The sequence below is a fragment of the Sceloporus occidentalis genome, unplaced genomic scaffold, assembly GCF_023333645.1.
Source record: "Sceloporus occidentalis isolate IW3139 unplaced genomic scaffold, rSceOcc1.0.p SCAF_2, whole genome shotgun sequence".
Classification (NCBI taxonomy): Eukaryota; Metazoa; Chordata; class Lepidosauria; order Squamata; family Phrynosomatidae; genus Sceloporus; species Sceloporus occidentalis.
The window spans coordinates 111,347,989-111,365,611 of NW_028316982.1; the positions used below are offsets into that span (position 1 = coordinate 111,347,989).

The following is a 17,623-nucleotide window of genomic DNA, read 5'->3' on the forward strand; positions in this document are numbered from 1 at the left end:
GCTTGCACATCCTATTTGGCTCCATTATGGCTTAAATGGCTTAAATGGATCTTTAAAACCTGTCCTTTAAAATACAAATGCTGGAATACAAGCTAAGGGTACTGAGTTTTCACAGTATAATCATTCTATTCTATCATTTAGAACTTTCAGGTAGTATCTGACAATATGCTGTGGAAGTCATCCTTCTCCAGATGTTTTATCAGCATTGATTTTCTGATGTACAAATGATTTGCTCATGGGTTTGCTTTGCTTTTAGAAGTCCAGGCCAAACATATACCTCAGTGCCTGCTACCCATGGCCCAGCTCCTTACACAGGCTACAGCGAAGCCCCAGCTCCTGCTTCGAAACCCAGAGTTGTCACCACTGCCAGCATAAGGCCCTCAGTCTATCAGCCAGGTAAGAATGTTTCCAATGGTTAAAGTAAGTCTGTCTTTTATCAAATCAAAAAGTAGTGAGCAGGGGTGGACTAAGTCCAAGAGCCATCTTCTGGTTCTAGGGACTTCCAACAGCCACACCAACCACTCCACACAAACATTGAAGGTCAGTTTGGTTTGGAGACAGTAGGTGGAAGGGGGCTAGAACAGCGTGTAGGTAAGCCTCACTCACTGTCCTAGAGGATAATTCTCAATTTTAAGCAAAAATGGCAGGGATGTGTCTGGGAGGCCTGGGAGAAGATGGAAAAGTAGCTTGGGGCCATATGCTCCCTGGAGGTTGCATGTTTTCAACCCCTGATTTAGAGAAAATACTGCAAAAATGCTTTAAGGAAAGATGAGTATTGTTCCATGTGTATATGACAGGGGATCCACTCCACTACACATAATTCAAATGGCTATTATCCACCAATACAGCACTTATACAGACTAAAGTGTGCTCGCATCATATGTGGCTTTCAGCATATGCTGAAAGTCACGCAGGGAGGAAGGGTCATGCATCCCATAGGGACTAATGGGGCGTGCACCCATGGTGTGTGCACCACCGCGCCACCACGTGCAGGAGCCCCATTCATTTAAATGGGGCCCAAGCATGTGTGCAATTTGCTTTACGCGGGGGAGTCCGGAACGGATCCGCCGCGTAGAGCAAGGGCGCACTGTATAATAATAATAATAATAATAATAATAATAATAATAATATGTTTTATTTATAGACCGCTATTCCGCGATGATCATAGCGGTGTACAGTAAAATCGTAATACAATACAAAATACAGTTAAAGGAGGGAGAAGTCTCGTCCTTCAGGCAGTCCAAGATGTTGCTGGGTCTGCCTGATCGCTCCCTCTGAGGCCGAGATGACAGTTGAGGAGGGAGGGGCCTCTTCCTTCAGGCAGTCCAAGATGTTGCTGGGTCTGCCTGATGGCTCCCTCTGAGGCCAAGATGTCAGTTTAGGAGGGAGGGGCCTCTTCCTTCAGGCAGTCCCTGATGTTGCTGGGTCTGCCTGATGGCTCCCTCTGAGGCCGAGATGACAGTTGAGGAGGGAGGGGCCTCTTCCTTCAGGCAGTCCCTGATGTTGCTGGGTCTGCCTGATGGCTCCCTCTGAGGCCAAGATGACAGTTGAGGAGGGAGGGGCCTCTTCCTTCAGGCAGTCCCTGATGTTGCTGGGTCTGCCTGATGGCTCCCTCTGAGGCCGAGATGACAGTTGAGGAGGGAGGGGCCTCTTCCTTCAGGCAGTCCCTGATGTTGCTGGGTCTGCCTGATGACTCCCTCTGAGGCCAAGATGACAGTTGAGGAGGGAGGGGCCTCTTCCTTCAGGCAGTCCCTGATGTTGCTGGGTCTGCCTGATGGCTCCCTCTGAGGCCGAGATGACAGTTGAGGAGGGAGGGGCCTCTTCCTTCAGGCAGTCCCTGATGTTGCTGGGTCTGCCTGATGGCTCCCTCTGAGGCCGAGATGACAGTTGAGGAGGGAGGGGCCTCTTCCTTCAGGCAGTCCCTGATGTTGCTGGGTCTGCCTGATGGCTCCCTCTGAGGCCGAGATGACAGTTGAGGAGGGAGGGGCCTCTTCCTTCAGGCAGTCCTTGATGTTGCTGGGTCTGCCTGATGGCTCCCTCTGAGGCTGAGATGACAGTTGAGGAGGGAGGGGCCTCTTCCTTCAGGCAGTCCCTGATGTTGCTGGAATTCACAATCCTACCTAATTGTGAACAACGATGAATTAAGGTTGGGAGTCATTTCACATATCACATTTGTAGGTTTATTCCAGTGAGGCATAGTAGTTGGAGTTTTTGATAGGGATGTAAGATATACAAGGTCAAGTCCACATTGAGTCAGTATGCTGTAATGGTTTGAGTATTGGTCTACAACTCTGGAGATCAGGATTGCATTCTTCTTTAGAGCATAAAAACCCACTGGGTGACCACCAAGAGCTGGATTTCCCTGTTTCCTTTTCTTCTCTGCCTCACTACATGTACATGAATAGGTTTTCCTCCCCATTTAATCTCCCTAAAATCTCATGTATTCTTGCAAGCTTTCATACATTAGGGATGTGAGGAAACTCTCATGAGAAATTGTGTTGGTCTCATCAAACCTGCTGAGCTCCATTTTTTTAAATTACTTTTCCTAAGGCAAAAGGTCTGTGTTGATATTAGAACATGGAGAGTCCTGCTGGCAAATAATTATCGCTTTTATTGCAACCTTGTTAGTTCGCCTGAAGAAATTTTGTTTTGCCTGAGGAAGGAAACATGAATTTCGTTGAATTTTGCTTTAGGTTACTACCTTGCAGAATTAGAGTCGAAAACAGCTATCCCTTACATACTTACTGAAGAGCAGTGATGTCACTAAGGTTGGGGGTTTAAGCCACACCAGGTGACACCGCTGCTCCTCAAACACCTACCTTTTGATAGAAATGAGCTGTGGCATTCATCTACTTCCCTTTAAAATGCTTTAAGAGATGGTGGGAGTGGGGTGAGGCTCAAGGGGAGGAGAAAGGAGAGGCCTGATAAATTTTTAAAATTAAAATTTCAAATATTAAAATTTTAATTTTTTAAAAAAATAAAAATTTGAATTATTTTTTTTTAAATATTATTTTTAAATTTTCTTTAAAAACATCAAATTATAACCAAATCACTATGTATATATAAATACATTTAGGTTGTGCATATGATATTGTAATGTGAAGATATAATTTTAATTTTGCTAGTTGTTTATATTACAACTACTAGCATTACATTCAGTGGTATATGGGAATTAAGATTTATGAGTAACATTAGTGCAAAAAAGCATTACTAAGGATTATGTATGGCGTGAAATGGGAGGAGGTCAATGGGGGGTGACACCATGAGCTACCGCACCGCGTGACACCACTCCTAGTGACGCCACTGCTGAGGTGTAAGCCCCACTAAATCCACCATGTCAAATGAATGCACATTTCACTGAAAGCAATAGAATGCAAATAGATCACTTGTGCCATTGAATCTGTGACTGGACAGTCCAAACGATTAAAGGATCCTTTGAAAAGAAGGCAGGAGGTACATCTCCTCCAGGAACAAAGCGTCTACCCTCCCCTGAACAATAATTCTTCAAATGGCACATGTGCCATTACTTTCCAACAGACAGAATCAAAAACATAGGAGGCTCCTTTCAGGCCATAGTCCATCTCTCTCACTCCTGTCTCACTGACCAGCAACATTTTTACCTGTCAACTGCCTTGGGTTCTCTCTGGGAGAAAGGCAGCATACAAATGAAATAAATAAAATAAATCTTGTCTCCCAAGATTTTATATTGTAAAATGCTTTCTTCCATATCATTGCAGCAGTCTTATCATGATTTGTTGTTGTTAACTGCCCTTGAGTTGATCTCAACCCATGACGATCCTATGGATGAGACATCTCTAAAAAAAAACCCTCTCCTTCACTGCTCTGCTTAGTTCCTGCAAACTCATGTCCGTGACCTCCCTAGTAGAGTCCATCCATCTAGCATGCATCCTTCCTCTCTTTCTACTCCCCTCCACCTTTCCTAGCATTATTGTTTTCTCTAATGAGTTGTGCCATCTCACGATTTGTCCAAAGTACAACAGCCTCAGTTTTATCATCTTGGCTTCCAGGGAGATCTCCGGCTTGATCTGATCTAGGATCCATTTGTTTGTCTTTTTGGCTGTCCAGGGTAGCCTCCGCACTCTTCTCCAGCATCACATCTCAAATGAATTGATTTTCCTGTTATCTTTTTTCTTAACTGTCCAGCTCTCACATAATGGTACCAACTACATATAAGAGCTCTTATGCTGCTTTGTAGGTGCTTAATTTCAGATGGAGAGAGAGAGCGATCAGAGTAGCGCACACACACACACACACACACACTTTTCACTGGGAGTAGATCATGATTCAGGGTAACCAAATCCATTTCAGTACTGTACTCTGGCCTGAAATCAGACTGAAATTGGTTCAGTCAATCCATATCCTACATCCTTGGGCAAGTCACATGCTCTTAACCTCAGGCGAAGCCAATGGTGAACCTCCTCTGCACAAATCTTGCAAAGAAAACCCCATGATATGTTTGCCTTAAGGTTGTCATAAGTCAAAAACAACTTGAAGGCATACAACAACACATCATAGGATTACAGGATGCAGTTTCTCATTCCAGTCACCTGGTGGCATGATGTCCTAGTTTTTAATACTCTCAGAGCCCTGAGAACTATGTTTAGGCTGTTGTTTCAGCTCTCATCCAGTTCAAACACAGCAGGCAACTCTGTGATAATGGCCCTCTCAGGTCACAGCATACATGCATGGATTCTTCAGCTAGATGTTTAAATCCTGATCTACACATGCATCATAATGAAATGGCAGAGAAGCAGCAGAGTGCTGATCTGGCAGGATGGACTTCCCTTAAGACTATTAACAGGAATCGATCAATTTGTTTAATGTCCTGTCAAAATTAAACCAACAAAGCCTCTGAAAGTAGAAAACTAGCATGGAAAGGAATGGGCTATACTAGAATCCTTTTCACTGGTGTGCTGGGTGCCCTCCCCCCCTATTATTCTAATATTTTTCTAAGAGGAGAAACACTATAAACACCCCTAATACAGTCTATTATATGCATAAAGTCAGCCCTTCAATTTTTTTCTATGAAGGTAAATACCCCATATACATCATGTTTAAATAAATAGCAGTTCTTGACATAGTACAGTTGCCCCCCCCCCCCCCCCCCGTATCCATGGATTTCTGCATCCATGGATTCAACCATGCATGGCTTGACAATACTGAGTGACAACATCAACAACAAAAAATCCAAAAAGCAAACTTTGATTTTGCCATATTATATAAGGGACACAATTTTACTATCCATTGTGTATAATGGGACTTGAGCATCTATGGATTTGGTTATCCACGAGAGGGGCAGGAACCAAACTTCAGCAGATAGCAAGGACCCACTACAGCAATTTATGATGCAATCCTATGCTTTGAGAGTAAACCCCTTGAACATAGCTGGGCATACATAATTAGGGTTTATCAGATTCAGAATTTACATGATTCAAAACAAACAAACAACTCCACAGCTGGAAGTTCTGCTATGAAAGAGCACTTCAGAAATGTGTCCCTTGGAGGCTCTTCTGTAGCCATGGTTTGTCTGCTGAGCCCAGGAATGCTTGGAGAACAAGGACATTTGTCATCCAATCAATAGCAACACTATTGTCTGTGTTAAAACATTAACCAGAATCCAGGAGCTTCTGGTCACAGAATGTGGCCTCCTGTTTCATAACATGACAGCTTGTGAAGGATGAGCCACAGGCAGCTGTCAGAACTGAGCTATGCATATATAAACATGCTTGCATGCACATTTGGAAATAAATGATATAAGATTGTTACCAAGTAACCTGCACGCAGTTTGCTGTCTGGGCACTAATCATTGATGAGCAACTTTAAGGCCTTTATAGTCTTTATCTTTAAATGGAACTTGGGCTACATCTACACTACAGAATTAATGCAGTTTGACACCACTTCAACTGTCATAGCTCAATGCTATGGAATTCTGGGATTTATAGTTTTTGTGAGATATTTAGGCTTCTCTGCTAGAGATCTCTGGTGCCACAACAAATTGTAAACCCCAGGTTTCCATAGGAGGGAGCCGTGACAGTTAAAGTAGTGTCAAACTCCAATAATTCTGTAGTATGGCAGCAGCCTTGGAATAGAGAGCCCTTCAAACAGAAGTCTTCCATAAAGTAACACAAAATTTTTGTTCCTTATGCATGGTTCTGTTGTGGGATTCACAGCCCCGAAAGGTAGTCCTTTATAGCTAAGGACAGACGTATGATCAGCCTGAGTAGGTAGGACCAGTCTAAACCCTGAGAGTCCCTTGCAGGAAAGGATTCTTTAATTTACTTCTAAGGAAAATAGCCATCTCTTGGGCAGCCATCTCAGGACATTCAAATACATCAATTGAAAAGCATGTTTGTATAGGACTGGGGTACACCCACTATTGCTTGAAAAGCTGAAAGCTGTACAAACATACATACATTCAGTGGAGCCACTAGGGTCAGTCTTACCTGGTGCAGGAGGTGGTCAAACTGCCTCTTCCCCCCCGCCCCGGCTTCAGAATTCTGTGTGGCAGCTGCTGCATGCATGGGACTCTGAAAGCATGGCCTCTCCCAGCAGCCACCGCTACTGAGGGGTGCGGTCTCCAGAAGCCCTATTTAGGGTCCAGTGTGGCTGCAGGAAAAGTGGAAACGCACCCTTTCTCTCTTGCCCAATAGCCCTGTCAGTCCATATCAATCCACCAGGTGACACCTTCCTCTGGGGTGTCACCCAGTGCAGGCCTCACCTGCCTCACCCCTTGCACTCCCCCCCCCCCCCCAGTAGCACCATTGTGTATATCCACACACACCTAGCAGTGGGAAACTGTGGTCTCAGAAGCAGAACTTTGCTACAGGGTTTTGAATTTCCCATCCTCTAGTGATTTTGGAAGCCAGGGAACAGGGTTTCTCCGATAGTGGAAAGTGGATAGGGTCCAAGTTGTTGGGGGAGGCATGCTTACCAGGATTTCAAATTGTGTATTATTTATATTGGAGAAACTGGTCTTTCATATGCCTTTATTCCAGGCAAGCTAATCTTCAAAGTCCAAGATCAACAACTTAAACTGAGCTTAAGAACAAATCAGCCATCGGTGAAAAGCTAAGGTGTTCACAATGGTGAATCGCTATTAGCTATCTGCCCACTCCATATTTTGTAGCCATTCACTCTTCAAGGGCACTCCGCTCCATGTACAATACATTGCTGCAGGAGTGAGAAATGTAATGCAGTGTGGATCTACCCCCAGAAGCACACAGCTCCCTGTGGACCAGAAGATACCAGGGGTTTGATCATGCCTCTGATGTCATCCAGTCCCCAGTCAAAGTGTTGGCTGGTGTTTCTTCTGGTTTTGTTCATTTCATAACACAGGGAATGGGGAGGCTTTTCAATTAATGTCTTTGAATGTCCTGAGGAATAGATCATTCTCAGCCCACGCTTTGAGGCACCAGTTGAGTCTTGCAGTTGGGGTTTATCTGGCAAACATAGGCAATGAGTGAGAGCCACCAGCTTCTGAAAGAAAGAGAAATGAGGAGAATCCTCACTGTTATTAATCACTTGAGAAGGCAACCAAGGGAATCCCTTCTGTTATCACTGAAAGCAAGAATTCCTCACTGGCTGAGAAAAGGAAGGACTTTCAGGAAGGGGAAACATGTGCTTCAGTAGTGTGCAAAGTGTGGGCCACAGGTTGCAGGCATATCTCCATGACCCACCCACTCCAGAAAATGCCCCCTTTCCCCATTTTTTCTCCTCAAAGTGACAAATTGCAGCCCTAGAAGCTTCTGGAGGAACAATTTGCCAATTTAACATAATTTCCATTGAGGCTGTTTTTCATCCCCAATTCATTTATTTTTTTTCATTTAGAAAATGAGAAGTGACATTTTTGAAGGCCTTTTAAGGATTGAAACCAGCCCTGGGGACACTTTTTGAATGGAAAATTGAACCTCAGAGGCTCCAAAGGAGCATGAGTTGCTATTCAAAGAGAAGAGGGATATGAGGGAGGGTCGTCATCCAGGGTCTGAGGGAAGGGAAAAGGCTTCTGGACCCATCAAAATGGCTTGGCACTATGCTAAATGGTCAATGTGTACAATCAGAAATACTTTTCTAAAATTAGCATCAAGATACTATAGTGTTATGGGGCTATAATGCTTTAATGTTTTAAAATGCTATTATGAACAATAAAGTCTCGTGGGTGGCAAGACTGAGTGGTGATCTTCACCCACTTCTAACATATATGTGTCCCTTTCAAAAAGATGAAAAGAGTTCCCAAACCTGGACTCTATGCATGGAGGACTTTCTTCACATGATCAGGAGTCCTGCCTTTTTCAGACTGTTCAGAATGTGATCAAAAGATATATATGTATACAACTGTATGTCCAGAGCCTCACTTCAAACCATTAAAACAAAGATGTGTGGAATGGTGGTGCCCACTTTTGCCATAGTCCTGTACTCTTGTCCTGATGGGCACTCACAGAAACATGTGAAAAAATATGCTGGTTTGGGGTTTCTGGCAGGCGTATTTCAATATCACTGAAGGATCTGAGGTTGGTAGTGTCTGCCCCAGCATATATACAGAATATTGCAAGGCATGGGAATAATGCCATCTTTCACTAAGGAAGCAACTATTCTTTGATAGTGAAAACTAGGAACACAACTAACAGAAGAAATCACCTTGTTTAATTACAGAATGCCAGGGGTGGGAGGGTTTTCAAGTTGACAATTAGAGATTAAATATTGCCTTTTAATTTTGACTGACTTTGTAAGACAGAAATAGCAGCACCTTGGGGCTTAACATAGTTGGGCGGTGGGGAATTTGGTTCAGAGATCTTTAAACTCTACTTACCATTTCTGCATTTAAAAAAAACAAAAACAAGCCTGCAGCTATGGTGGGGAATGTTGCATTCATACTGCAGGAACTTTTGTTGCTTAATGTGTGTGAAGAAAAACAAAACCAAACCAGAAAGGAAGATTTAATAATTAAGAGATAGACATTTTTCAAATTTAAATGTGGTGGATATCTAACATATATTGCTCATTGAGGAGGAGGCTCAAACTCAGTCACCCGAGTCTCTCATTTAGAAATGTGGTCTCTGCTGTTAACTCCCCAGCACTAGAGCTTGGAAAAGTCACCTGTTTTGACCACAACTCCCAGAACACTAAAGCCCACATGATCACTTGCCATATTGCCTGGGAACTTCTGTGAGTTGTTGTCCAGTGGAATAACTTTTTCAGTCTTTCATAGAATCATAGAATCACAGAATCTTCCAACTGAAGGGACATTGAAGGCCATCTAGTAGACCCCCCTCCCAGCTCAATGTAGGCTGTACAGTGCAGGATGCAAATCTATACCATCAACAACCCCTGCTTACATACCTTCAGCAAAGAAGGGTCCATATCATTTTGAGTTTGGAAAGAACATGTGCATCCTTGGAGCAAAAATCCATCTCAAAAATTATTAGCAACCATAACTAAATGGAACTTCCACTTTCAGAGGCAACATGCTGGGAACAGTTAATGACGGAGTGGTTCTGCCACTATGTCTTGCTTGTGAATGTCCCAGAGATATTAGTTACAATTGCAAGCAATTTTCCTAACCTGTACCTGGTACAATTCACTTTGGGTTGTCGCATGACAGTTTGCTGTCTGAGGTAAAGGACAAAATGGCACACACGCAAACACACACAAACACACTCTATATACAGAAGCCAACCAGATTGTCAGTTCAGTCTCTGCAACAGTTTTAGGGTATATACTTCACACCTTTTCAAACAAACAGGGTAACTTAGGGAGCACAAAGGAAATTGGCTAGAGAGGCTGCTGCCATCCCCACACACATGCATACACACTACCATCTGCTACCTAAAGTGACTACTTCACAGCAGCTATACCTGCTGAACATATGGCTTACCTCTAAGTTGCACAGCCAACAGCCTGAGAAACATGTTGAGCACACTTTAATTTCTTTGACCACAGTACTGTAATTAAAATGTACCTTATGTGAACAAAGTCCTCTCTGAACATTTTACAGGTAAACCTACAGTCAGCCCTCCACATTTTTCCAATTTTCACTTTTCCAATTTTGATTATTTGCGGATCTGATTAATATGTTCTCTCTAAGAATCTCTAGGTCTCCAGCATGATTCCATGGTCAATTTCTGTTGGAAGGACCTAGACAGAACACTTCTCTAGGCATTTTTAGGTCTTCCAGCACTATTGTATAGTCAATTTCTGCCAGAAGTTTACCATAGAATTGCACTGGCAGACCTATAGATTCCTAGGGAGGTGTTTTGTGGTTTTTCCATTTTCACCAGGGTCTTGCATCCCTAACCGCAGTGAATGCAGAGGGCCCACTGTATTGGAAAAGCTGGGAAAGGAAAGAGGAAGGAAAGAGTCTCCAATGACATGGTTTCTGCAAAGGGTTAAATGCCAATGCTACTTTACCCAGGCTGTCACAGCTGTGGTATTCAAAAGATGGTGGAGCAGCACAATATCTGTGCCCAGCACAATGGTGGCATTCTCCAAAGGCGGCTGAGTTTCAGGAGGAACCATACAGCAACCGTATGGATCAGTAAAAAGTAGGGGGCTGAGAGGAGAGGTCAATAAGCTACCAAACAATATCACTGCTGTTCTGTCAAAAGAAGTACTCAGGACTGTAATTTCTGCCAACAGATCAGATCAGACTAACTGGCAAGCTGGGAATGAATAAGCTGTCTTGGAAGGGAACCTGGAAGAAGTCAGTGGGGGGAATGAGGTGGAGGCAGAGGAAAAAAAAGGCAAGCCCCAGAGCTTTTAATAGAAGCAAAGGGATATTATGGCGGCATGGGGGAGGAGAGCCAGGAAGCAGTGTAATAACGGAGACAAAATACTTGCCATTCCAGGAGGGAGTCCCTACAGCTGTCTTCCTTTTGAAAGAACTATGCAAGGCGGTGCATGCAAACTGCAAGCCTGGCTGGCTGGCGGGCTTTGCCTTGGCATGTTTCTCGCTAGAAAAATTAATGAGTTGGTTACAACAGAACAAAAATCTTATCCCTACTTAAGAGAAGAGAGAGAAATCAAACTGAAATGAAAGCATTCACACCCTTTTTCAAATTAATAATTGTCAAATGCATGTAAACGTACAGAGACACCATTAGATGTTTATGGCCTAAGATTTCCTTTTGTAGGTAGTCACTACATTCTGAACATGGGGGGGGGGGATCTTTAAATGAATGCATGCATGCCTGAAATATGTCAGCCTTCAGTTGCAGTGGGCAGCTTCCAAGTATCCTGGACAACAACTCCCATAAGCCTAGCCAATTGGAAAAGCCTGGCATATGCAATACCATTCCGGATGTCACATTTCTATATATGTATTTTAGATCTCTCTCTCTCTCTCTCTCTCTCTCTCTCTCACACACACACACACACACACACACCTAATTACTGCAGTGTTAGTGCTGGTGACCTTCATAAATAGGAAAAGCAGATGCTGGAAAGTGTCTTTTATAGTTCAGTTGGTTCTCAAGATAGGGGATTATCTGATATCCTTGGATTTACTGTAGCACTTGATTTGTGATTATGGGGCTACGCAGTAATTAGGGTCAGATGAGGCAGCTGCAGCTTGAAAGAGATGATCTGGGAAATAACTATGGTTTCCAATAACATCCAAACAATGATACCTTTATTGGAACAACCAAAATGCACAATTACATGTTGCAAGCTTTCAAAGTCACATTGGCTTCTTCATCAGGCAAACAGGAGAAAGAAATTGAAGATGTTAGTCATAGGCCTGCATTTTCTGTTTCTGGTCTTAGTTCAGATGGTAAGGAGGGCTATCTGCAGGCTGGCACCTCCGCCTTTGGCCATGTGGTCACTGGTAGATTTTCAAAGTCAAGGAAATTTAATGTCCATTGGCAATTCAAATATAATGTTTCCTTGGAATCCAGCATGTCTCCTTCCAATAGTAAAAATACATGTGTTTAAATGAGATTTGGTTTCTTTTCCTCACAACAGCTCCAGCACCGGCTCTGGCTCCGGCTCCGGCTCCGGCTCCGGCCTCTGTGCATACTTATACTCCAAGCCAACCTGAGCCTTCAAGCCGTCCTCCCTGGATCACAGATGACTCATTCTCCCAGAAATTTGCTCCTGGGAAAAGTACCACCACGGTCACTAAGCATATCCTGCCACGGGGTGCTCCAGTCCCACCTCCTGCTGCCTCTACTCCAGCTTATCCTCCTCCTTCAATCCCAGCCTCCTCTCAGGCACCTGCTGTGGCCAGGGGCACAATTCAAAGGGCTGAGCGCTTCCCAGCCAGCAGCCGGACTCCACTCTGTGGACACTGCAATAGCATAATCAGGTACGGCCATTTGGGACTCTCCGGAGGGAGGGGAGATGAGAAAGCATCATCACCAGGGTCAGAGCCATGGTGTCAAGTGATGCTCCAGAGCTGAATTATCTGAAGTTCAGGTGGTGAAATTGCCCTACTGACCAAGGGATCAGTTGTGAAGTACAGTTTTCTCTCCTCCCCCCCCCCCCTAATCACTAGCTGCATCCTGTGACATTTCACTTATCACCAACATTTTGTGCATTGAGTGATTGTGTAAAAATCATGAGATCAGGCATTTGGCTCACTGATATTGCAGGATTTGAAAAAGGCTCACACACAAAGGCTCACTAATCCAGATGGGGCCTATTTATTAGGAGATTTTGTTGTTTATTACCCTAGTTCTTGGGGCAGAGGGGTTAAAATAGCCAAACAATGCCTCTGTTTCCCTAAATTATTTTTCCCCAGCACCAGCTGTGGCATTTTATTTACACCCTCAAGTTGTTTTCTTTTAATTCTGAAACATATTGGAACAATATATTCCCTTCTTTTTCCACCTCCTTTAGAGTTTCAGTGCTAGGAGATTATCGCACTGTGTTCTGAGAGCGTTCCTATCATCACGTGATGAGAACGTTCCTGGAACAGATATTACTGCATTAGTAAACTAGAACGTGATCAGAACGTGATCAGAACTGCATTTTACCGCACAGCGATTCCTGAAACCGTTCCGAGAACATATTCCACCAAGGCCGCCTCCGTCTCCTGATTGGCTGAAAGAATGACAGGCAGGGAGGCAGTGAAGCAGGCAGGCGAGCGACTGCAGTGAGGGAAGGTGTGTGTGTGTGAGAGAGAGGGGGGAAAGGAGGAGGGAGGGAAGGGAGGGAAGAAGGAGGGATCGGGAGGAAGGCAGGGAGAAAGAGAAATGGGGAGAGATGAGCCTTGCAAGTTACATCCCAAACCTCCTTTGCAAGGCTGGGAAGAAGGAGGAGCTCCATGCAGGTCTCTTCAAGCCGAAGAAAAGCAAGTTGCCAGGGAGGGGACTGGGCCAAGGGCAGAGCCCCGGCAGCCATAGCAGCTCTTTAAACCGGTTAGAAAAGAAGAGTCCTCTGCTGTCATCCCAATTCCCCATTTTGGCTGCTTGTCAGCCTTTTGCCTCCTGTGTGTGTGCGCATGTAATGTGTGCCTTCATAGAATCATAGAATCATAGAGTTGGAAGAGACCACAAGGGCCATCCAGTCCAACCCCATTCTGCCATGCAGGAAATCACAATCAAAGCATCCCCAACAGATGGCCATCCAGCCTCTGCTTAAAGACCTCCAAGGAAGGAGACTCCACTACACTCTGAGGAAAGAGTGTGTTCCACTGTCGAACAGCCCTTACTCTCAGGAAGTTCCTCCTAATATTGAAGTGGGATCTCTTTTCCTGGAGCTTGCATCCATTGCTCCGGGTCCTAGTCTCTGGAGCAGCAGAAAACAAGCTTGCTCCCTCATCAATGTGACATCCCTTCAAATATTTAAACAGGGCTATCATATCACCTCTTAATCTTCTCTTCTCCAGGCTAAACATCCCCAGCTCCTTAAGTCGTTCCTTGTAGGGCATGGTTTCCAGACCTTTCACCATTTTAGTCGCCCTCCTTTGGACACGCTCCTTTTTGAATTGTGGTGCCCAGAACTGGACACAATATTCCAGGTGGGGCCTGTGAGCTTCCCTCCCCGCTTTAATTCTTGTCTGGCTCTTTGCTATGGAATTCTGGGAGTTGTTTGCTTGCTTTTGTGTGTTGCTCCAAACAGAGGAGCTTTTGTGGGTTCCTTCCTGGAGGGAAGGAGGAGAAGGTCCTGGGCATCCCTGCCATCCTTGCCTCCTGCAGGCTGCCAGCACAGGAGCCCCGCTGGACATAACACTAGAGGCCCCCGCAGAAGCAGCCAGACCCTCTCCCTCTTGCTCTCTGCTCTGGCCCCCCTGTTTCCCTCTCTCTTTCTCTCTCTTTCCCTTCTTTCCTCTTCTCTCACTTGTCCCAACTTTCCTCCCTTCCCTCCCTCCTTCTTTCCCCCCTCACACACACACACCTTCCCTCACTGCAGTCGCTCGCCTGCCTGCCTCCCTCCCTGCCTGTCATTCTTTCAGCCAATCAGGAGACGGAGGAATGAGAGAACGGATTTGAGAACAGATAAGAATATCGCACACACCTCTGTTGGAACGTTCTCATCACGTTTCAGCTCTCTGGGAACACATTCATATCTGTACCCTCCTGGAACACATTTGGAACACATTTAAACGTTCTGAGAACCCGATTGGAACACATACGTGCGGTATACTCAAATGTGTTCCGTTCTCATCATGTGATGAGAACGGTCTCAGAACGCAGTGCGATAATCTCCCTAGAGTGCACCAGCGAAATGGCACTTTTGCACTACCACTCTTTAACTCTACTAGAAAATAAATTCTGAGAGGAAAAATATTTGATCTTCAAGCCATGGGGCCACCTCAGCTAATCATGCCCCATTTTTGTTTGGGTCTTTTGTTTTATTTTGCTTTTTAAAACCCTCTAAAGAGCCCTAGGTTAAGAAACAGCTACAAACAACTCACCAAAAGAGAAAGAAAAAAGGAGCAAGTGGATGCAAAGGCAACAACTGGCAGAACCTGGCAGAACCCAAGGAACTCCTTAGACCAATCTGGAAGAGCCCTAAGGGTTTTGCACTGCTGTCTATTTCACTGTGTGTTTTGTATTATTTATTCATTTATTTAATTAATTTTGATTCTACTGTTCCTAGAACAGATTATACATATGCAGGAAGGAGCTCTTATTTTTGGAACTTCTCCAGTTCTGTCCAGTCATCTTAATATGGCTTTCTAGGGCAGTGCAGAAACTTACCAAGAGCTTCTCCTTCAAGAGAATAATAATGTTGGACCAGCTTAGAGGACAACTTGTCCTTTCTGCTCCACATGAACAGATGGTCTGGTCCAAAATGCCACACCTATAGTCCATGTTGCAAACTACAGAGAGAATGTCATCTCACAGATGCAAGATGGGGAGTCCTTCCTACATCAGACCATGAAACATGCTTGCTCACAGTAAGGCATAAAACACTGTTGCCCTCATGCCCTGGCATTTGGTTGCACCTCTGGGCCCTCCTTATATCACAGCTCTCAATATAATAGTCACCACAGCTCCCCTTCTGCCATCATTCTCTGGCCAATCAGCAGGTGAGACAATGTGGAAAAGATTTCCCAAAGACGACAAGTTGGAAAACTTTCCAGTTAGATTTATTCATGCCATTGGACTATACATCCCCCACCCCCCGAAAATTGGTTCAGCTGTCCTCATATATGCAACACCACCATATTTCATTTTTTTTTTTTTAGTCACTAAAGTGTCCCTTATCTGATTTGATTTTAAATCATGTGGTTGGTTTCTTGCTTGGGAGGGTTCTTTATTATTGTCATCATATCGTCATCCTTGTAACAAAATATTTCAAGAAATAGCATCAGAGGTCCAAGAGGGTAAATCTATAATAGGAAGAAGGGAGGCTCTGAGAATCTTTGTTGGAGAACCAAATGAATATCATTACTGCTCTTGAGAGAAGGGAACTCAGCACACCTACTTCCAAAGGCAGAATGTAAAGCCACAACAGTATCTCTTCCCCCCCTCCCCTTTTAAAACATTGAAACAGCATCATTCCTATGTTTACAGCTTGATACACCTCTGACATCTCTATTTTGCAAATATGAACTGATGCTAAAAGAATTCTTTCTAATGTTGGGAATTTTAGTTTGGGAAAATGGCTGTGATCTATCAGAGACACTTCCAACAAAGAGTCATGTGGCACTAATGTATCACTATATGGATCAGGCTCCAATCTATCCAGAGTTCATGAAGTGTAGCCCACAGCTAGCAAGGACACACCCACAGGGAAGTCATATAGCTGGGATTAATTAAAGTTCAAAATATATAAAATAAGTATAGTAAAGCCTCAAAACATCAATACATAGCGATGATATAATGTAGGTATAGCTGGTGCCACATTTCCCATTTCTATACCCATTCTGTGCAAATATACATGCTTCCTGAAGACTATTCTTTGTGTATATGGTGATGTGGACTTTGGCTCACTAAAGTTAATGCAATCTCAAAGCATTGTGTGTGTGTGCGCGCGCGCGTGCGCACATACACACGCACCCCTTCAAGTTACCTGTCGACTTATGGCAATTTCATAGTGTTTTCTTATGCAAGGAATACTCAGAGGTGTTTTTGCCAGTTTCTTCCTCTGAAATATACCTTGAAGCACATGGTATTCATTGGTGGTCTCCCAAGCAAATATTCACCAAGGCTGACTTCACTTAGCCTTCATAATCAGATGGGATCTGGTGCCTTTAAGGTATTTCGGCATTAAGGCACCTTAAGACTTTTATTTGGAGTAGGGATGCTGTTTCCACTACCAAAGCTGCTTGTTTGGTAGACATTTCTCAGAACCTTTCTCAAATCATCTTTCTCAAGATTTGCTGAGAAAAGCGACAGAGATTCAAGTGCTATAAAACTGATACCATTTTGTCTTATAGTGGTATCCTTTCATTTGTAATATTTGAGACAGTTAATGCTGAAACCATTTTATAGGGGCCCTTTCCTGGTGGCCATGGGTCGTTCTTGGCATCCAGAGGAATTCAACTGTGCCTACTGCAAGGCCTCCCTGGCTGATGTGGGCTTTGTCGAAGAACAGAACAGCGTCTACTGTGAGCGCTGCTATGAGCAGTTCTTCGCCCCAACCTGTGCCAGATGCCATACCAAGATCATGGGGGTAAGTCCACAAGCTAAAACAACAAAATGCCAGAAAGATACATACAGCCATATCTTAGCACAAGGGCTCAGTGGTGAAAAACTGCAATTGACTCTGGTGCTTATCAGCCCTAACTTGTGTGACCAGTGATCGAGGAGTATGGGAGTTGTAGTCTAACAATATCTGGACTAAGTGGTTGGAGGATGGACTGTGGCCTACTCTACACAGAGGTCAGACACTTTCTGACTCTCATCAATTAAGAATCAGTGCTGCAATCTTTACAGTTATTTGGTAAAAGTTTTAATCAGTTTGTGGACATAACAGACTGTCCACTTACTTTCTGTGCAGACCAGCAAGTAACCTGCTCCTGTCTGCAACCTGGATTTTCTTCATGAGTGCCATACCTTCATCTAGGCTCATTTATCAGGTTGTTCTGCAAACATTCATTTAAGTTAATTAAACTAGCTGTTGATGACTCATTAATGAGGCATGCTGCTACCATAAATGATGCAGGGCTGTCAACATCAGGAGAAAAGGACAGAATGTCAGATTAAATTACATAATA

At 44.1% G+C, this 17,623-nt stretch overlaps 1 protein-coding gene across 7 annotated transcripts in view; it reads left to right on the plus strand.

The window, feature by feature from the left end:
* The window catches only part of LDB3 (LIM domain binding 3), a 191,317-nt gene that overhangs the window by 160,669 nt on the left and 13,025 nt on the right, over positions 1 to 17,623 (plus strand). For all 7 annotated transcript variants that reach the window (XM_089510600.1, XM_089510599.1, XM_089510606.1 and 4 more), the window contains 3 exons: positions 257 to 396; positions 11,977 to 12,319; positions 16,899 to 17,079. In XM_089510600.1, the coding sequence (XP_089366726.1) occupies positions 257 to 396; positions 11,977 to 12,319; positions 16,899 to 17,079 (664 nt within the window). The remainder of the gene's footprint in view (positions 1 to 256; positions 397 to 11,976; positions 12,320 to 16,898; positions 17,080 to 17,623) is intronic.